The sequence below is a fragment of the Solanum pennellii genome, chromosome 12 (genome assembly GCF_001406875.1).
Source record: "Solanum pennellii chromosome 12, SPENNV200".
Classification (NCBI taxonomy): Eukaryota; Viridiplantae; Streptophyta; class Magnoliopsida; order Solanales; family Solanaceae; genus Solanum; species Solanum pennellii.
The window spans coordinates 80,257,128-80,280,377 of NC_028648.1; the positions used below are offsets into that span (position 1 = coordinate 80,257,128).

At 31.1% G+C, this 23,250-nt stretch overlaps 1 protein-coding gene across 1 annotated transcript; it reads left to right on the forward strand.

The window, feature by feature from the left end:
- The first annotated feature begins 4,001 nt into the window (after positions 1–4,001).
- On the forward strand, positions 4,002–12,717 carry LOC107005411 (zinc finger CCCH domain-containing protein 6). Its single transcript, XM_015203997.2, has 4 exons — positions 4,002–4,347; positions 7,445–7,657; positions 11,066–11,190; positions 11,467–12,717. The coding sequence occupies exons 1-4, from the start codon at positions 4,288–4,290 to the stop codon at positions 12,533–12,535; spliced, it is 1,467 nt and encodes a 488-aa protein (XP_015059483.1). The 5' UTR covers positions 4,002–4,287; the 3' UTR covers positions 12,536–12,717.
- Positions 12,718–23,250: the final 10,533 nt, after the last annotated feature.

A 23,250-nucleotide genomic window follows, 5' to 3' on the forward strand; every position in this document is an offset into this window, starting at 1 on the left:
CATATTTTTATATTTTTATTTTTATTTTTTGTCTTTTTTTTTTCTTTCTTCCTACACACATATAGGAAATTAAAAAACATTAAAAATTTTCTTTATAGGTTATTATTTTTATATTTATGTTGGTTATAACATTTTTTTTTCTCTTTTTGGGACATGGTGTAATTGTAATTTGTAAGGATATTCATAGGTCTTGATTGTTATGATTTAATGAAAATATTAATTATAATTTTTACGATAGAGGTGAATCAAATCGGAATAAATATGATGGAATTGTTTGATTCATGTGAGATATTCAAAATTAAATTTATAATTTATTTGACTAAAGGTATATCTTACCATATCACATTCAATAACTTGTTCTTATTTAATCCCACCTCTCACATGATATATTAGTATAGGAATTATAACATATTTTAGAACTGTAATTTTAAAATAATTTAATCCACGAATCGAATATACCGCATTAAACCAAAGTGTAAATACTTAAATAGCTTGTCTTATTCTTTGTATTTTGAGCTTTATCAAGATCTAAATCAAAATTGGATCTATTTGTATTTGTAGATCTATTGAACTTTAGTATGTTTTTTGCTTTCTCTTCTTAATACTCCTATATAAAGTAATAGTAAACAAATTTAAAGTTCTAAAGCATTATTAATAAAATTAGTTTAATAAAATATATCTTTAATTAAAAAAATGCAAATTGATATAGACCAAATAATATTAAACGAAACTAGTAATTTTTAGAGTGTACACTAATTAATTGCAGTCTAATAGATAAATCGCTTATAAAAAATTATTTGTGCTATGTATTTTACTAAACGAACAAAATAAAACAAAGAAGATAGTATCTAAATAGGTAAAGCTAATTTTTCAAAAATATATTATTTGTATCATACGAAATATTAGTTAATTTTAATATTATATACTCCGAATCAAACCAGATAAATTAGAAAAGAAAAATAAAAGAAGGGAGGTTAGAACTAAAGGCTAGTCACGGGCCATATAATGAAGAAGATGGGTCACGGGCCAGAAAATGTAATAAACAAGTTGTCTTCATTAGTCTTCACGACCATAACTCGTTTAACTATACGGAGAATTTTAATAACTCAATTAATTAGAAGATACATGAGGCTATATTATGTAGATTAATAAGACGTATGCTTCATGTCTCGGGGTTTATGTATCGCTCAGTACTGCATAAAAAGTGTGGTTTTACATTCTGGTCTAGTTTTTAAAAGACTATGTTGGAATTTGCCTTAGCGCTTGTCCTGGGACAGGGCTCAAGCAAAATGTCTCGAGATTCAAGTGCGGGCTTATTCTGTAAGACTTGCACCCTAAGCGCCCAATTGTACGCCCTAAGCACGCTCAATGCTCGGAGCTCGCCAGATAGATCTTATACAAATTATGCGTTAAAATTTTTAGTTAACATTGTTGACCCTCATAATTCTTGAATAAATACATGATACTGACTAATTTTTTAATCTATAGAGATAAGAAGAATGAGAATAACTCAAATAACAATTTTTGGTATCACATCTTCACTATTTGATAACATTATGAAGATGATTGTTTAGCACGTTAATATTTCTTTTATAAATACGTAACGATATTGTACTTTTTCACTAATTATTAATCTTCATGATTAAATGAGAGAGGAAAGTATGTTGCTATTCTTATTGATATTGATCAATGTGGACTAGGAACATTGATCCTTTAAATCTTCCCCCAGTCTTCTTTACATGCTCCTACTCAAGCAACAATAACATAATCTTATAAGTAGGTTTTCAAGAGCTGGACAAAATATACATAAATTTTATCTATACCTCAAAGGTATTGGGGTAAATATATTGTTTCTAGATTTTTTAATTTTTATTTTTGGCTCAAGTGTAACAAATTAAAATATATTTATGGGATAATTGTATATAATAGCAAACTAATAACCTAAAATAAATGGAGTAGCTATTGTTTGATTTAATTGTGTCTCATAGCAAACGTTTCTCAAAGTTTGTCAGTCGCCTCTCTCCCAGAACTCTCGCTCGCCACTCTCCCATTCTCGCTCGCCACTCTCACATTCTCGCTTGCCACTCTCCCTCTGCTCGCCTCTCTCGCTTTATACAACAGAAGTGTATAAAATTGTGTTTCTGTTTTGTATAAAGCGAGAGAAAATTGTATATGCACATGCAAAAACATATATCTTCGTGCTATACACTTAATTGTACAATTTACAAACATTTTACTTTGATTCAATTGTATACAAATGCAAATTTTATACAAATATTGCAGCGAAAAAGGCCAGCGAATTCTCAATTGTGAATTATACAATTGCAGGGAAATGTAATTTTCTCTCGCTTTATACAACAGAAATGTATAAATTGTGTTTCTATTTTTGTATAAAGCGAGAGAAAAACATATATCTTCTTCCTATACACTTATAATTATACAATATACAAACATTTTACTTTGATTCAATTGTATGCAAAACAAATTTTATAAACATATTGCAGCAAATTAGGCCAGTGAGATATACAATTGCGCATTATACAATTGCAGTGAAACAGACCAGCGAGTTATACAATTGCAGCGAAATAGGCCAGCGAATTATACAATTTAGGCCAGCGAATCATAGAATTGTATATGTATAGCGAGGCCAGCGAATTATACAATTTAGGCCAGCGAATTATACAGTTGTATATGTATAGCGAATTATACAGTTATATGTTTGCTACGAAGCGCAATTATTCAAACTTTACTTTAGCATACAAATATAAATTTTTTGTTTGCTATATGTGAAAGTTGCCCTATATTTATCTATTCCATTAGTTGGGCTTCTTTGGGTGCTAGGCCCAATATTGAACTATATTTTTCATGTGTTCTAATCTATATTTTGGGCTTTACATTTTTGGCTACAAAGGAAATACATTTAGGTTTGGTCAATCAAATAAATATAGAAAAAATTATATATAACGCCAAACTAATAAATCAAATTAAATGTTATAATCATACTTTGATTTAATTGTACCGTGTAGCAAATTGTTTGTCAGTCACCTTTCTCTCCCAAACTCTCACTCGCCACTCTCCCTCTCTCGCTCGCTCGCTCTCACTTTTATACAAACACAAATGTATAAAATGTGTTTGTATTTGTATAAAGCAATTTTTTTAATATATATACATATATTTTCGTTCCCGTCTCTCCCCTCTCAAGATCTCGCTCGCCACCCTCGCCTCTATCGCTAACGATACGTATAAATTGCGTTTCTGTTTGTATAAAGCGAGAGAAAATTGTATATACACATGCAAATACATATATCCAATTTTCTTTTGTCTTTCTCTCTTTCTTGTTTTATACATACAAAAATTATACAATTGATTTGTATACAACTGCTTTCTTTTGTATATGTATAGTGAATTATACAATTTATTTATTTGTATATGTATAATGAATTATACATATTTATCTTTGCTATGGAGCGCGATTATACAAACTTTGCTATAACATACAAATATAAATTTTGCGTTTACTATATATGAAAGTTGCTTATAAAAATATTTGGAATTAAGTTACGAGAATAATTACACCAATTATTAGATAATTCGATCTTCATTTTCCCAATCACACCAAACAAATTGAAAAAAAGTAAAGTACCAGTGTACTACTCTTTCTATCTCAATTTATAAGACACTTTATTTATTGTCATTCTCTTAATAAGATGATATATAACTTATTTGAGATCATAAATTTCAAAAATATTTTTTTTCCTTAACTTCACATCTAATTAAAATACGTCACACAAATTGAGACGAAAATAATAGACAAATGCATACATGCAAGTAAATATATATATTTTTAAAAATATTATTTAAAATTAAGAAAAAATAGAAAAGGAATATAGGCTGACAGGTTTTTTTTTTCTTTTTCTTTTTCCAGTAATATAACAGTGAGTGAACAGTTCATAATTTATTTATTTTTTTATTTTAAAAATAAATAAAAAGGGGGCACAGAAAAAAAAAATTAAAAAAATTCAGAGGAATTAGGGTTCTTATTTAGGGTTGCCTTTTGATCTCTGTTCCTCTTTTTTTTTTTTCTCTTTCTCTTCTCTCTGTTAAGTAAAATTTACTTTCATCGGAAAAATCGTTTTCTTCAAAATCGGATCAAAATTTAGCTGATTTTTTAGGGTTTTTGGAGCGAATTTTGACGATAAAATCACTGTTAATCCTATTGGATTTAAGGTTTTTTTATATTTGAGAATTGAATCGAATCGAATCGGAATTTTTTTTGTATTTGTAAATATGCGAGGACGGGAGAAATCGAAAAGGGTTACTTGGGCTTCAGATGATAGTCTTTGTCAGGTATAATTTATGTAAAGATCCGTAATTTTCATAGTTTATTGATGTAATTGTATTGAATAACCCTAAAAAAAAAGGAAAATTTAACTGAGTTGGGAACTGATGAACTCTAAAGTGTTGATAAACCATTTTGTTTTGATGAATTTGATTGTTGTGATACAAAAGAGGTTTATTTTATAGCCAAGATTGGATTGAAATGGGTTAAAAAAGTTAGGATATGGGGTTGGTTGATTCGTATAGTCCACTCCAGGTCTATTTTACACTCAAGATTGGAGTGAAATGGGTTAAAAGTCGGAATTGAGTTTCGTGATTCATAGAGTCCAATTCAGCTCTATTTAACACCTAAGATTAGAATGAAATGAGGTGAAGTTTGAATGGAGTTTGATGATTCATATAGTCTAATCCAACCAGTAAAGTTGCGTCTATGTGACTAGGAGGTCACGTGTTCAAGCCGTGGAAACAACCTCTTGTAGAAATGCAATGTAAGGCTGTGTACAATAGACCATTGTGGTCTGACCCTTAGCTGTAGTCCGTGCACTGGACTCCCCCTTTTTTATAGTCCACTTCAAGTTAGTTTGGGAATGAAGCCTCGTTATTTTTGTTATTGTATTATTCTCAATTTTTAAGTTTTATTACTGTTAGTCAAGTTAAATTGAGTGATATGGGGAATGATGTGGAGTTACTTTCTCGATACTTGTTTTGGATGTTATATGTTTAAGACATTGCTAGAATTTAGTAATTCTTGAAACTGGAATCTAATGTTAAAATTTTGAAGCCAGAGTATCTTAGTCTTAGAGCAGGATGGGTATAGATGATTTAGCTGAAGACCATACTAGTTTGGAATTGAGGGGTAGTTGATTGCTATATTCTTTGATTGACAATAGAATACTAATTTTAGCCGAAAGAGATAGCTAAACTACTTTATTAAGTTTGAAACCAAAGAATCCTGTTATATGTGTTGATAAAATTTTCTCAAGTGCACTCGTCCAAAAACAGAGGAAGAAGGGAAAAGGTTGACGCAGTTCCAAATTTAGTGAAATTATACTTGTAAATGGAAGGAGAGGAATAGGAGAGATTTTGAAGGGGTTGGAGCTAAGCTTTGGTTAATTGAAGAGTAGTCTCTGATGTCTTATCTTCTTTTGGTGCACCCATTGGGTCTCTTTTGGAGAGAACCATATTTTGTAGGTTTCTCTCTTTTTGGTATATCTCTTGTTTACTGCCAAGTTGGCTTGTAAGTATCAAAGAAATCTTTTACTTGATAAAAAAATAAATTTTACTTGTAAATTTATTCTACTTTGTGAACATATTCAGAGAGTTTTTGTGAAGACAGTTGCAGGAGAATTTAATGACAGAAATCAGCGCAAGGCGCAAGCTCATTGAAAAAGATGAAGAAGATACATGTTCCCAAGTTTCTTCTTCATCATCTTTTTTTTTTTAAAAAAAAAAAATGTTAACGCCTAATGGTTGTGTTAGCAGCTTGTGCTCACCTTGTCCACCAAGGTTTTGATGAAACAAGAATTCTTGATGTCTTAAAAGATGAAGTATGACATTAAGAATTTTTGTTTCATCAAAACCTTGGTGGACAAGGTGAGCACAAGCTGCCAACACAACCATTAGGCATTAACAATTTTTTTAAAAAAAAGAAAATGATGACTCTTTAGTCCAGTCATTATTCAATAATGTTTTCCAGTGAAAGATAGGGTCTTATGTATTTTATTTCACGTGGCCAAAAGGCATGTTAATTAGCGCGTAGACGGGTCAGAAGCTGTCTTGATGACAAACGATGCATAATGGTCTACTGTAGTTTGTCTTATGTTATCAGAAGTCATGCAGAGGAATCATGTTGGGATGTTTGGGGATATTTGTTTTATGTGTAGAAGAAGAAAAACAAAAGGTCCAGTTAAATCAACCAAGTATGACAACATGATCATCTAGTCTTTTTGCTTTACAATGTAAAGGTCTCACATCGAATATAAATCAAGGACAAAGGGGTAAAAGAAGCATAGGGTAGAGAGCAGGGGAAAGGTGCTAAAAGTACCAATGATAAGCTTGATTGGTCAGGCCTGATTCAGCACTATTTGAGAAGAGTAATAAAAGTTATCTTGATATGAATGTTATGGCCAACAATCATGAATCAAAAACTTTAAGTTTTCCATGAAAGCAAGTAATGTCTACCCTGTCTTCTTTAAGTTTGTCCTTGATTTTCTATTTCATTCAGCTTTGGTTCTCTATTATGGTAGAGGATGTTTGGTTAAGAAGCTTATATGCTGGTCAAATAAGATCAAAAGTACTTTTTTATTCATTTATGCATTTGGTAAACTCCAACCATAAGTTGGTCACCACCAACTTATGCTTTTTTAGATTAAATGACGCTTTTCATTTTACCAAAAGCTTTAATATTTTATCCCTAATAATATTTTTATTAATTCTGAAAATATCAAAATACTATGACATATTGATCATTTTAACAGAAAATTTTCTTATCAGCACTCTTTTAACCACAAATTGGTGGCTTCTTATTAGTTTCAACACTTCTATCCAAACACGTAACTTCTTATTTATAGAATCAATTTTAACTCCAAAAATTGCTTTTCAATAGTTGATGCTTAACTACTTTCAATCAGCTAAACGAATGAGCTTGTAATATACTTATCCAAAAAAGTGGTTATATGCTGCTTTCTAATCTTGTTTTCGATCTGTTTGCTCATCTCCTTGATTAGCAGTGACTTATCCAGACCTTTTTTTGAAGCTGAAAATTAATTCAAAACTTAGAGGCTTTGCCCGGGCTTATCCAGATCTTTTAAATGTAATTCTGTAAAAATTTAAACTTCCATTAGTTTGAAGGATCAAATATCAAATGTTTCAATTAATTGAAGGCTTATTGTGCTCAGATGAATAATATAAGGACTAAAACTGGGATAATGCAATAACAGAAAGACTAAAATCGTTATTTATCCTTTGATGAATGATATCTTTTGGCACAAATTTTAATCAAATCTTTTTCTCTGTATGGGATGTATATGTGTTGGGATATATATGTATTGATCGACTGATGCTGCCAAATAGAATGCTTTTCCTGAATAGATCTTTCTTTTGATAGGTAAAACTTTTCCTGTCTGAAGATTCCCCTTCCCAAGTTGGATTAGGAGGAGCTCAAGATCATCTCCAAGCAAAGATATCATTACCTTTGCACGCAGGTCTTTTGGTGTCTGATGATAATTTACCACCAGGCTTTGAGGGTGCACAGCCTGTAAGCCTCTGGAAGAATAAAGTAGCTCAAATCCCTGTAATCAAATGGAGGCGTCCTCCCTCTGTAAGTTGCGTTTTTTTAATTTCTAACTTGTATTTTCTGAGGTATTATTTTATTTGTTAGAACTATTTAGGATGTTAGTAGTATGATTAATAGTTGGACTTTTCCCTCGTGAAAATGAATGAACCAAATGCTCAGTGATAGCTTTGTCCAGTTTGACATTTTATCATGTTCAAAAATGAATTTATAGTCTACTGATCAAGGGGAATAAAATAACATATACTCAATCCACAACTAGTTTAGTATTGGGGCGTAGAATTTGTTTATTTTGAATATAGATTTTACTCGGAAATTTTCAGAATTTATGAACGTTGCTTTAATATTAGTTGGTAGAAGAAAAATAAGGTACTTTACTTTCTTACTGTAATCTTACGTATCAAAAAAGCTGAATGGCTGAGTTGAGTTTGTTGCCATTTCAATATAGAGGAAAGAATGCAAATGAAGAGAAGTCTTTCTATTTTGATTATTCAAAAGCAGCCTATAAAAAACTGACTTATAGGACACTAAAGGAATCTATCTTGCATTGCTCCTTTTATATACAGGCCATAGTGTTGAAACTTCAGACAGATAAATGATTTAACGAACTAACAGAAATCCCGAGTAGCTCTCATGAAGTCTATTACTATTAGACAAGGTAGACTGAGCCAAAACCCTATTTGTTTGTCTCTGACAAATACCTTATATTTGATAAGGAAAATCTCTTGCTAAGTCTGTTTTTGACCCAATATACCCGTTTAAAACATTGCTTGGAAGTAGGAGCATGATAATGTCTAGCTGGCCATCCATTAAAACTCGAAACGGAGATACTTTGAATAAAAACTGTAGGAAATAACCATTGGATGATGAAGATAAAATAATTGCCGAAGCTGTTTCAAAAAATAAAAAAATAAAAAAATGCCGAAGTTGCTTACCTTTTCAATTTCAGCAAGGGAAAAAGAAGAGACAAAACACTTGCCATAGTATCAACTTGGCGTTCATAGCTTCCAGCTCTAAGCCATCTAGGGATGACAATGGGTTGGCGTGGATGTGGGGCAGGATGGGTTTAAGGCTATGTGAGGCGGGGCGGTTTTAAGGTTGTGCAGGGTGGGGAGGGAAATGGGGTGAGTTGAAGTGGTTTTTTTTAAAAACTAATGCGGGGCGATTTGAAGTGGTTTTTTAAAAAACTAATGCGGGGCGGGTTGCGGGTTTAATGCGGTTTTATGCGGGTTCTAACTTAATTTTAACTTTCTTATAAGAGTGATAGAACATTATTTATTAAGATAATTTCTTTAAAGTTACTTAAATATTTAGGATAGTAAATGAAAATGGTTCAATGAAAACTAATATGGTTTCTTAGATGCTGTCATTATCTATTAAACTAATATAGCTTAATGTGAAAATAAATTTATTTTTAGTACCGAACTTAACTAAAAAATAAAATATTAAAAAATTTATGCGGGGCGGGTTGGAAATGAAAATAATAATAATTTTTTTACGGGTTAAGCTCAACATTATTTATTAAGATAATATCTTTAAAGTTAAATATTTAGGATAGTAAATGAAAATGGTTCAATGAAAACAAATATGGTTTCTTACATGCTTCTCAATTGACCTCTAAAAAATAAAATGAAAGTCATTATCTATTAAACTGATATAGCTTTATGTGAAAATAAATTTATTTTTAGTATCGAACTTAATTAAAAAATAAAACATTAAAAAATTTATGCGGGGTGGGTTGGAAATGAAAATAATAATAATTTTTTTAAGGGTTAAGCTCAACCCCCACCCCCCACCCCCCAAACAAAAATATCTAAAGCCATCTGGGGATGCATGCAGCGAAGTACTTAAACAGATGATTTGAGGTCATCTGCATATCTATTATAATAGTATTCAAGTTTTAAGAGAAACAAAAACATCAGTCAAAGGTGAGAGATTTAGAGAAGTATAATACTCGTATATATCTAAAATCATGCAGTATTCTTAATGATTATTTGATAATAAGAAATTCAAATAATTAGGAAGGTTTCCTCGCTCTAATTCATGTAGTTAGAATTTCTTTTCTTATGTAGTTGACATTTGTTTTTATGTCATCCTCTGTTGTTTAAATCTTTTATGAAGGAGCTTCTTATATGATGTAACCTACTCAAATGAATAAGAGTTTCTCTTCTTCTCTTCTCCTTTTACTACTTTATGAGAAACACTTGATGTGTGCTGTCAAGCAGTGTGCAATTCCGCTCAGTCCCAATTTGTAGGTGCCAGTTGACACATAGCTAAATATGCAAAAATTGACTAAGTTAACTTCCTATTGAAATGCAACAGAACCTGCAGCTCCTGGAAAAGCATATCATTAAAGGAAAAATGGAATATAAATATTAGGCTTTTAAAATTTTTTTCAAGTTTTCAGTCCTTAACAGGGAAAAAAAGCCAAGTAAATTGGGATTCAGGGAGTAATATATAGAAGGGGATGAAAATTTGGAAATGTATCTCTCACCCAAGGATCCACCAAAATCCAAATAGATGAGTTTCCACCTGTTGAGCCATTTGAAATAAATGAGTTAATACTTGGATACAGATTCCCATATACAACTTGGATAACTTTTCTCCAGATAAGTATTGCTCAACTTGGATAAGGTTAGATTTTCCCCCTTATTTATGATATTGAGGATTCATACACTCAGCCCAACCCGAACTAGCTTGGTATTGCGGTGTAATTCTACTCACTTTGAGTAAGGCTATGAATTGCCTTTAAGCCATATGATTTAGCAAATAATACCGTTTAAACCTTTAGAAAATTTTCTTGGTGTAACTTTCCCAGGAAGGAAATGCATTTCAAACCCACATATTATACCTGCTAAACATTTCCCAGTATCATTGGTTTTCTCTTATTGGTTCCTTTTCAAACAAAATCAAATGATAACCTCTCGTTCCTGAAAGCATTCTCTTTGAATCCAATCAAAGGTCTCATAGAGAGATGCTGAGGAGAGAAGCACATTTGTAGTAACTCCATCCTTCTAGAAACTTTTGTCGAGAGGAATGGACAAAAAGTGGCAGAGCAAAACAAAAAAGATTCCATAATACATCTGAGATTGTTTACTTGATTTATGGAGAAATAGGAGCTATATGTTGAGTTAGGACCTGCTGGGTCCCTAAATTATGCTGATTTACAAGAGGCGCGGTGCAGAAATTGAAATGAACAATTGATAGGCTACTGGCATTGGATGTTCATGTTCCAATTTGAAGTTGAGTTGATAATTTCACTTAAACAGTACTGGTTTGGGTGTGTATTTTGAAGCATGCGTTCTTTATTTTGAGCATTCTGGCATTTTGTTTCCTTCTGTAATTTTATTCTCCTTTTTCCTTCTCACATATTTGCACACATGAAGTCATAGCATCACTGTACTAGTTGCTAACACTTCCCTTGATTTTTGACAGTTTGTGTTGGATACAAGTTGGCGAGTCGTTGCTGGTGAAGAAAGCAATGACATGGAGGTTCAGAAACAACGGGAGATGAGAGTTCTCGAAGCAATTTATCCACGTGAATCTTCCATTCCTCCAAAGTATGATTCTTCATTCTTGTAGGATTATTTTTTCTTTCTAGCCTGTTCTGGTAATGCATTGTTGTGATGAGAGTCTAAACAGCCTCTCTACCTCACAAAGGTAGGGGTAAGGTCTGCGTACATCCTACCCTCCCCATACCCACTTGTGGGATTATGCTGGATATGCTGTTGTTGGTTTGTTCCTTCTAAAAGCATTTTTTAAAAATTCCTTTTCCATTGATCTTGTTTTAGTTCTAGATGTTACTTCTTTTAAATTATTCTTTTTTCCCCACGCAGTCCTTCTATGGGTCCTGGAGATGAAACCCTTCATAATGATCAGCACACACCAGTTGTACCCTTAACACCTGTTGAAGAGGAGGAGGTAGCAGATCCTTCATTTGGCACTGCTGTACCTACTAATGCTGCCAGCTCAACGGCCCAGGTAATGCAGTCAGGAGTTCCCTTGGGCAATAGAAGTGCCGGAAATAGCCTTCCAGTCCATGGAATCTCATCACCGGGAAGTGTTCCTGGCTTGGGGCTTGATGCTGTAGCAGAAGCTCAGGCAGCTTTAACTGCATTCATGGCAGACAGTGGCCAGGGAAATCTGATTGATCGCGATCTGCTTATAAAAATTTTGAGTGACCCGAAAATTGTTGGGCAACTGGTTACACACCAAGGAGTAGGCACCAGCTCCCATAGCGTGCCAGCTATGAATACCCAAAGCATATCTGCTGCTAATCTCATGCCCAACGCAAGGCCACAGACATCAAGTATTGCTGCTCCATCTCAACCTGTAGTTAGTCGAGCCAATCCATCTTTCTATCACTCAGGTAGGACAGATCCTCCTCCAGTTCAAGTCAGTAGAACAGAGCTAGTTATCCCCTCGATGGCAGGTGCTACAAACGGCCCCTTCCACTCTGCTCCAAGTAGAATAGGACCCGTTCCCAGTTTGAGGCCTCGTATACCCGAGGCCATGTCAGCTCCTTTACCAGCTCCAGTAGCAACTATGTCAACACCTACTTCCTCTATGCCAGCACCTGTAGCTAGGGACATCAACTATTACAAGTCTCTCATTCAGCAGCATGGAGGAGAAAGGCAAGAAACATTACCACCACAATATAACAACAACCGAAACAACCAACAGTTAGGTTCAGTTCAAGAATCACAAAATAGCTACAATTCAAGAGATTCAAAACCTAAGATAATGAAGCCTTGCATCTATTATAATAGTTCAAGAGGATGCCGGCATGGCGCCAACTGTGCGTATTTGCATGATGCATCTCCCCAACAGAGGGGGGTGGGTAGCTTGCCAGAGGTCCAAAGTTCAAAGAGATTGAAAATGGATAGGGAGATTACTGGTACATAATAATGCAGCTTGGCTCTTCTCTGTACATTAAATTTTTTTCTCAAGGGAGGAATTGCTTGTTTGCAACTTGGCCATTTTTGCCCCCTTTTTTTCCTCCATTCCCCTACAATGAGTCAACTTCATCAAAATATTTTACTTTATGGTTCTAAATTTCAATTACAATACAACTTTCTTCTCTGTTACTTTTTTTTCTTTTATTATGATGCTTGCATGATGTTTAAAACCTTTTATGAAGTTATTTTGCCTAGTTATATGCTTTAGTGTTGATGGTAATTGTACCTATAAGGAAGTGTATATAAACTTGACTAGCAAGGGTCCGGATTCGTGTCTGTGGGTACGAAGTGGTCTTTGTTAGCGTTTTAAAAGAACCCTTTTAAGTGTGGGACTTTTCAAAGTTGGGCTCCAATGCGGGTACTGAACACTAAAAGGAAAAAAAAAACTTGATACGTCTTTCTTGAGGTGAGGGTCTTTTGGAAACAACCTTAGTCTTTGTTAGAGAGCGTTTTAAAAGAATCCTTTTAAGTGTGGGACTTTTCAGAGTTGGGCTCCAATGCGAGTACCAAACACTGAATGAGAAACTAAAACGAAAAAAAAAACTTGATTGCTTTACTTGAGGTGAAGGTATTTTGGAAACAACTTATAAGGTAGGAGTAAGGTTCATGTACACAACACCTTCCTCATATTGCACTTGTGGGTTTAGATTGAGTTTGTTGATATTGTATCTGGTTCTGGGAGTTTAATATGATTTAGTAGGTCAATAGCGTAAACAGTTTTTTACACTTGCTAACGTATCGAACAGTTCTGTGAGTTTAACAATGATATAGTAGGTCAATAGAGTAATATTTTTTTACACTTGCTAGCGTATCGAACAGTATTAGAAACAAATGTGGTTCTCACCACGGATCAGTAGGAAACTTATGCAAAAGAATGTGATTTTCTCGCTCATTTCTCACCAAATCAGCTCACAAGGAAAAACAATGATCGAAAATATATTAGAGAAGTGGAAAATTTTGTAAGTTTTCTATATGAAACAATTACTAATTCTTTGTTTTTTTATTTCAACATGTTAACTTAAAGTCAATAAATTTTAAGTTGGGGGGTATATTTGACTTTTCAAGCATTATGTTATACGTGTCTTTCATCCTATAACTAAATGGACACGTACGATCTTCTACATCTTTCTAGAATAGTAACAATTGTTCTCTTATCACAGAGCACAAATGTAAAAAGCTCACAAAGGAAAGAAGAGTAAAGTCGAAAGTCGAAAGTAGAAAGTGTAAAAAAAATTTTTTCCTTTTACGGATTGAAGATAACTTACATTGATGATTTATTTGTATGTGTGTGATGTCAAAAGTTGAGTCTTTAGGACTACGCACTTCAGTTTTTCTTAAAAGAGAGAAAATTATACATGTTAAGATGTTGTATCGATATTTCCACTCTTAGATTGTAATAACATCTTCTTTTTTTTTACAGGATATTGATATTGAAATGACATAAAAGTAAAGTTTCTTCGTTGGGATGTAATTATGATTCTAAAGAAATAAAAGAACTATGTTGCAAAGCTCGAAGTATGTTGGTATAGTTCTCTTTTATTAGTTTTTGAAATATGCATATTGTTAGAACCGGAAATAAGCAGGTGTAAACGCGGAAGCTAGCAAAGCAAACCTCAAAAGACCACGAGTAAGAGGACAACGAGAAATATATCAAAAAATACAAAGATTTAACGTGGTTCGGTCAATCGACTTACGTCTACAAAGGAGATGAGCAATCCACTATAAATATGAGAGTACAAAATACAGAGGGAAAAAACCTCAACCAAATTCACTCAGAATACATGGGAGGTTCACACAAGTGATAACGTATCAAGCTTGTGACCCACAAATTCTCCCCTAACCAAAACTCTCGAAGCCTTTAAGACTACATTGTGAATGCTGATTAAGCTAGAAGGAACATTCCTCTATTTATAGAGTCCTAAACTTTTTCCTACTAGAAAAAGGATTCGTTAATCCAAAACCTTTTCCTAAAAAGGAAAACCTATTTATGGTAAGAAATTTAGGGCAAATAAAACCCAACAAAATTTGTTAGGACCGAAATAAGAAGGTGTAAACGCGGAAGCTAGCAAAGGAAACCTCAAAAGACCACGAGTAAGAAGATAACGAGAAATATACCAAAAGACACAAAGATTTAACGTGGTTCGGTCAATCGACCTACGTCCACAAAGGAGATGAGCAATCCACTATAAATATGAGAGTACAAAATACAGAGGGAAAAAACCTCAACCAAATTCACTCAGAATACATGGGAGGTTCACACAAGTGATAACGTATCAAGCTTGTGACCCACAATTTCTCCTCCTAACCAAAACTCTCAAAGCCATTAAGACTACATTGTGAATGCTGATTAAGTTAGAAGGAACATTCCTCTATTTATAGAATCCAAACCTTTTCCTACTAGAAAAAGGATTAGTCAATCCAAAACCTTTTCCTAAAAGAAAAACCTATTTATGGCAAGAAATTTTGGGCAAATAAAACCCAACAAATCTCCTTATTGGCCTGAATTTTTCTGACAAAATAAATTTGTCCACCTTCATTACTTAATCTTCAACAACTTGCTTCTCCTCTCCATAATCTCCTTTGCAAAATTTATGTCTCAACGCAGAGAACATCTCAGAAACAATTTCTCCAACAAAATCTTCATTACTGTCAAAAAGATTGTAGCTAGAACTACACCCCGTCAAGATGAACACCTCCTTCTAACCTGGTTCAATCATCGATTATCGAACCACTAAACCTGACTCCATCATTGAGTACGGCTCTGATACCACTTGTTAGGACCGGAAATAAGCAGGTGTAAACGCGGAAGCTAGCAAAGCAAACCTCAAAAGACCACGAGTAAGAAGACAACGAGAAATATACCAAAAGACACAAAGATTTAACGTGGTTCGGTCAATCGACCTACGTTCACAAAGGAGATGAGCAATCCACTATAAAATATGAGAGTACAAAATACAGAGAGAAACAACCTCTACCAATTCACTCAGAATACATGGGAGGTTCACACAAGTGATAACGTATCAAGCTTGTGACCCACAAATTCTCCCCCTAACCAAAACTCTCAAAGCCTTTAAGACTACATTGTGAATGCTAATTAAGTTAGAAGGAACAATCCTCTATTTATAGAGTCCTAAACCTTTTTCCTACAAGAAAATGATTAGTCAATCCAAAACTTTTTTCCTAAAAGCAAAATCTATTTATAGTAAGAAATTTAGGGCAAATAAAACCTAACACATATTAGATATGTTAATCTCCTTTTAGGAATGTTGAATATGTGTGACACACAACAACAATATAACTGGTGAATTCAATTAGAAGAGATAATAAAATATACGTAAATTTTTTTATTTCTAATTTTTATGAAGTAGGAAAATTATTTTTAATAAATTATTGGCTAAAAATAAGCTTGAACTTTTTTTTAAGAAAATGATGATAATAATAATAATAAAATAATATTAATACACAAATGAACACACATAAATTTTTGAAAAAAATTAGGCCTAAATCATCGGCGGTCTCCTAAAGTTGGCATCAATTTCACTTAGACACTTTAAATAAGTTTAGTTTATTTTAGACACCTCATATCATACTGCATTGTGTTATTTTAACCATTTTTTAACAAACGTTCAAACATATAAGGAGTGTATAACACACTCGCCCGACGATGTGTCAAAGTGACAAATTAAATAAAAATATGTGGCATATATATTAAAAATATTTTTTAAATAATGATATTTTAGTAGAATGAATAAGTAGCCAATGACTTAATGACATGTGGAATTTTTTATACAAAAAATTCAAAAGAAGCAACCCCACTAAGGTCATCTTCTCCGCCCCACCCACCNCCCTTTCTCACCCACATCATCTTCTCCACCCACTCCCATGCACCCACTCTTCGTCTTTTTCAAGTTTTTTCGATGTCCTTCTTCTTTGCGACAACATGAATCATGGCTTTTCTAATGGATCAAAATTTATTTTTTTATGAAACCTCTTTGTATTGAAATTCATTTTTCTTTTGATCTGTAGAATCATCAAAACTATTTCTCCATGCAAGGAGTTCAAGTTTTGATACATGGTGGCTGAGAAATGAGGAAGAAAATGAAAAAAAAATGATTAAATGAGCCTTTTACACGCTGGTATTGAGTGTATTACATTCACTATGCCATGTCAGTAAAAAGTGTTTAAATGACACAACGAGACATGTCACGAGGTATTGAAAATGAACAAAACTTACTTAAAGTGTCTAAGTGAAAATTGGTTCTAATTTTAGGAAATCACCGAAGAGTTATTGTAGACTCATCTGCCAGGAAAAAAACTATTACGTACGAGACATATATTTGATGTGACAGACAAAATTTATATGAGGCTCTACTTATAGTAAGTAGATAATTGGGTTCTAATTCAAAAAATGGCCAAACTATCATTTCTCTCTCTTCCCCTTATAAAGTTTTTTTTTCTCTCTCTCTCTTATTTTTTATTTTTGTTTTTTGGTTTCTTTTCCGACCCTTGTTATAAAATTTTACACTTCTATTCTTTAATAATTTTATTTATGAAAAGGAAATTCAAAAATTCTTTTCTGATTCATTCTGATTTTGATATTATTTTTTTATGTTGATATTAATTATTTAAATTGCTAAAAATAGTTATATACAATTATTTGTTAATTTATGAATTAAGATATAATTTAGTTACAATTTTTTTTATTTCATTATAATAATTAATTCTCTTTTAAAGTGTCAATAAAATTTGTACATTTAAAAAAAAATAAAGGTGCAAATTAGTAAAACTAAAATCTTATCTACTTTCTTTACACGTTTTTTAAAATTAAAATTAAAAAAATATAATTTTGACTTTATAAATTTTTGTTTATACTTTAAAAAAAAGTTAATTGTCAGAATTAAAAAAACTTATTTATATTTTAATTTTATAAACAGAAAATTATATACAAACAACTATTTATTATAATATAAATAAACAACATCGAATAGAAAAAAATATTAACAAAATAAACTAAAAAAATTATAAACTAATCATAAAAAATTATTCACTACATAAAAGAAACAAATATAAACTAATTAGATTAGCTAAGAATGAAAAAAATGATAATTGTATAATCGGTCTTTTATTTACATTTGAAATAAAAATTTTATTTTTTATATTTTTTTAATGCTTAGAGTAGAAACAAACCCAATTAACTTTAACTAAAAGAGATTTCAAGGTTTTATATGATTGGTTTAAAACAACCTAAATTATTTATTTTAGATTAAATCCGTTTGATTAAATTTCTCAAAATATCACTTTATATATATACTAACATTATTTTCTTTTCAACAATCAACATAAAACTTTATTTCTCACATCTAATAACTTTTGTTTGATTTAAGTTCCACTTTACTTTATGAAACAATTTTTTCTATTAGTTAACTAATTTAATTATTTTAATAATAATAAAGTGAACTCAAAATAAAATACATTTTTAGACGAACCCATCATTTTGGACAACTATATAGAATTTATATTTGTTTTATCTAATCTAGCTAGCTAATAAAGCCTAATTACTAGATACTATTTATCAATAAATTAAAATTGATTGAAAAAATCACTATTAATATAATTTGGTGACTACTTCAATATTTTAATCGAAGGATTTTGAGAAAATGCACAAATACCCCCTCAATCTATGCACTAAATTCTAGAGACACACTTATACTATACAAATGTTTTATTACCCCCTGAACTAATTTTATAGTAATTTTTTACCCTTTTCGGCCTACGTGGCACTAACTTGAAAAAAAAAGTCAACCAGCGTTGGACCCACAAGATAGTGTCACGTAGGCCGAAAAGGGATAGAAAATTATTAATAAAATAAGTTCAGGAGTAATAAAACCTTAGTATAGTATAAGTGTGTCTCTGAAATTTCGGGCATAGGTTGAGGGGTACTTGTGCATTATCCCAAGAATTTTAAAACTATTTTTTTTAATTGTATTTAGAATAATCATATATCACTTGATAATTAATCAATTAATTAACTTAAGATAATGAGACCTATTAATTAGTACTAGACTGAGCAGCATGTGCATCACAAACACCACACTAATATAATTAGCCTAGATTCAAAGTACTTTCTATTTAGTTAATCATAATCCCTTTTTTTAATTAAATGCCTACTATTTAACTACTAATTAAAATGGCTTATCATTTGTTTGAAATAAAATCAATTAACAAATTTTGTTTAGTGTTTAATAATGAACTAGTCCAATTAGAACAGCACCATAAGATCATTGATTAGGTGACTTATACAATAATTAAACCACGCATGCATGCATGATTTTATCATTGTTGATATTTTTATCAGAAAATTCTGCATTTATTTCGTGGTGGAGTCAAAACTTTAGCGTGAGAATCAAAATACGAAAAAATAAACATACAGAATAGTTGAAGGAGGTAAACATCTACGTATAGATAAAAATTTGAATTTCTTCAATGATACTATTGAAGGGCTAATTAGCCTGTTCAGTATATGATCCTACTTCTTAACCCTAGCGATTAGGAATAAATTCGAACTCTCTATCTCCAAAGAGTATCTAGGTTGTGGATAAAGAAAATTGATCTGCTTATCGATAATACCAATCTTGATTGATGTAAATTCACTTCCAGTATCGTTCTAGAAAACCCCACAAATCTACTAAACTAGTATTTCATATTTAAATCAATAAGCTCATAATTTTGAACCACCAATTAGATCCCCTAAAAGAATCTTTTTTCTACAAATTAAATAATATTTCACTTATCCAACAATTTTAATGATTAAAATCAGTGATGTTCAATGAATATCTATCATATTTTTGGGTCAGTCCAATTAACCATAAATCATTGATTAATTATGTATATATATGATTATTAGAACAATGCATACATGCTTGATTTTCATAATCTATGTAAATTTTTTAAAAAATACAATTATTTTTATCATAAAACCATGTGCATTTTTGTTTAATTAATTACCATATCAAAACAATCAAGTGTAAAATTTATAAATATAAATATATATACCAAGATTTATTTATGGATTTTATTCTTATCTTATGTTTAATCCTCGTTTTGGATCATATGAGCAAGATAATTAGAGGAGTTGCACATGCGGATTTGCATAAAGCCAAAAATGTTTATTTTAATGGAAGTTCAATAGGACTTTAAAATACGTGAGATTTATAATTTCAAAAATTAAGATAAGATATCTGCTACAATTTGTAATTATGTTTATGTGTAAAATGTAAGTATTTTTTTACTGACGATATATAACTTGTATGTTCGTTTGTGGGAAAAGAGTCTTTGTTGTGAAAATAATTGTAGCTAGTTTGGTGGTTTATTTCTAGAAAAGTTGAGTGCGACTGAATTTGGATTGGTTTCAAAAAGTTTTATATCGAGAGGTTAAACATTTTCTTAAAAAGAAACGATTTTATATTTAGAGCTTGAATCTCAAATATCTAATTAAAGATGAAGAAATACTTGTCATTTTGAGTATCATTGTATATATAAGTTGTATATATTACTAAAGGCATCTTGGCAAATGCCTCTAAATTTTCGATGAAACGACTTACATAATTGTTGCTCGTTTAGTTGGAAATAAGTTATTTTTAAATTAATTATTCATAATATTAATGTGAAATGAAAATTATATTATAATTATGGAATAATTAGTTTTATAATAAATTATTTCACAATTTTTTTTCTAATTATTAAATATAAAATAAACGAATACTAAGATGAATATTCGTACATACCCAACCACCACCGCAATAAAAGAGCAGCTTATGTTTCTTTTAAGGAAAAATAATAAAAAATTATAAAAACAGATTTTAATAATATAAAATTGTCTATTATCCAAAGTTCTACCATATATTAATGCTTTCTCTCCCTTTTTATTTTTCAGAGTCTAATGCTATAAATTTTAATTAACATTTTAAGATATAATATTCATAATATTAATATAAAAAAATATAATTTATAATATTTTTTATGTAGTTTTTAAATATCTAAATTTTTATTTTAAAATATGAAATTGATGTAATGCAGTTTAGATTTGAAACTTAGAACGTGTGTTGATTGACTTTAAAAAATAGTTTTAAAGTCAAAAATAAAAAATTAAACTTACTGAATTTTATAATTAAAAAAAAGTAGTAGGTGGACACCAACTTTTGAATTTTAACTTATTTTAAGTTATTTTTATCCTGTCAAAAAACATTATAACTTATTTTAAGTTATTTTTATAATTTCTCCATCTATTTTTATTTGTCATGTTACGTTTTTTTGTAATTTCTTACATATCGATCTGACGAAATAATACATCTTAAAATGTTTGTCAAAGTTCTTATAATTTGACTCTAAAAATAAAAATCATGACAAATAAAAGTGGACGAAGATCGAGAGTATCTGTCAAACATTTTCCGAATTCAATAACTGACTTAAAAGTAAATTTGATCAACTTTTAAGTCAACTGAAACACCTCTTTGTCAGATTGACTTTCGAAAAATGCAATCAGACAACTAAAAAGAAACATAGAGTGTGTGTATATTATTTAATTTATTTTCCACTTTCCACTATATATATATATATATCTTCCTCTTCCTACCCTTAAAACCAATACTTTCTCATTCAACACTTTCAAACATTACAAAAAATAAAAAACTTTACAAACAAAAATGTCATCTTGCAACAAAATCCGCCGTATAGTTAAGTTCCGCCAAATGCTGCAACGTTGGAGGAAGAAGGCCGCTACAACGTCGTCGTCTCGTAGGCACGTCCCGAAGGACGTGCCTACGGGTCATGTAGCGGTCTTGGTGGGCCCCAATTACAAAAGATTTATCGTCCGTACAACTTATTTAAACCATTCAATGTTCAAAAAATTGTTGGCACAAACAGAGGAAGAGTACGGTTTTACTAGCTCTGGCCCATTAGTCATTCCTTGTGATGAATATTTATTTGAAGACTTGCTTCGTTACATGGCTCGATTCGACTATGCTAAAAATAACAATAATGTCATGAAACATTTTGAAGATTTTCAAAGATATTGTCACGTGGATATTCAAAGTGATATTGATTTTTTGGGCGATTCTAGACCACTTTTGTATAATAAGTCTGTATGTTAAGTTCAAGATTTTAAGTCGGTGAATACAAATTGTCGTGATGACAAGAAAGTTGATGAGTTTGATTAGCTCACACAAGAGTTGTCCTATATTTTGAATTGAGAGTGAAATTATAAAAAAACATAGAGAATTTGCAATGTTGCTCCATTTATTTTGTACTAATATTTTTTTTATGATATATTAGAGAAATTAATTAGAAGTATTGACAATCTTCTATACATCATAACTATACATGTATTTTGAATGAAATATGAAATGATAATTTATTGTTATTTTGTATAGTGAATGAATAATTGAGTAGTAACATGCTCAATGTTGTTTAAGTCATACTCAATGTTATATGATACTGAAGTGGAAAGGTAAAATTTTAAACAAAGAGCGGATAAATATATTTTCGAATTATCGTAAATGATGCGGATATCCTCCGTCATACTTTAGAGACATTGGTGTCTCTGCCATTCAAAAAACTAGAGCATATATATACCCTTTATATTAATGGACATACACCGATCCGACATCGGATCGATGGATAAGAACCGTTGGACTGAAGGACATATACGCTCTAGTTATTGGAAGGCAGGGGCACTAATGTCCCTAAATCATGACGAATGATATCTGCATACCATCTAGTTTTTGAAAGGCAGGGGCACTAATGTCCCTAAATCATGACGAATGATATCTGCATACCATTTACGATAGTTCGAGGATATATTTGTCCTTTTTCCCTTTAAACAAAACATTATGACCTTCATTTGGATGTAATTTTTAGACTATAAACCTTCATATTTGTGTCCGTTTATCATTTCTTTGTAGATTTGCTTAGGATCTCCATATCATATATATATATATATATATATATATATATATAATAGTTGTTTCGATAATTTTTAATCGGACGGTAAATATTTACTATCTTCAATAATAGTCCTAAAAGGATGATCATTTTACAATAAGTTTGATAGTAAGTAGACAATTTCAATTATTTCGATCTTATTGAATATATAATAAAAATGAAATTATAAGAATAACACTACAAAAAAATTGTCAAATATTATTTATAATACTATCGAGCAATTCACGCAATAACTTGACATTCATAACATAAAATCTTAATATATGAAATAGAACTTGCATTTGAATAATGAATAAAACTTTATTATATATGTGATCAATCATTTATAAAATTAATTCAAATTTGTTAATTAATGGAGTTGGGTGAAGCAAAAAAAGGAAATTAGGAAAAAATTAAAATGGGGAGCTGTGGAGGGGTAGGTGATGATTGGAATTTAATGATGAAATTAGCTTCAATAAATTAAGTCATACTAATATTTTTGGGAAAAAGAAGAATAATGAAGCTGTCACACAGCTCATATTTTTGGAACTTTTGACTTTAATTAAATTAATCCTTAGATTTAATATTAGTACTTAATGTACTAATTTTAAGGATATAATGTACTATTAGCTGGCATTGACTCCTTGAAAATTTGATGTTTATGAAAACTTTTTAAAAGGTTTC

Bases quoted from the DNA above. Each gene is read 5' to 3' on its own strand.
- LOC107005411 (XM_015203997.2), top strand. From the start codon at position 4,288: ATGCGAGGACGGGAGAAATCGAAAAGGGTTACTTGGGCTTCAGATGAT. The intron at 7,658-11,065 runs GTAAGTTGCGTT...GATTTTTGACAG, and splicing joins AATGGAGGCGTCCTCCCTCT to TTTGTGTTGGATACAAGTTG. The intron at 11,191-11,466 runs GTATGATTCTTC...TTCCCCACGCAG, and splicing joins GAATCTTCCATTCCTCCAAA to TCCTTCTATGGGTCCTGGAG.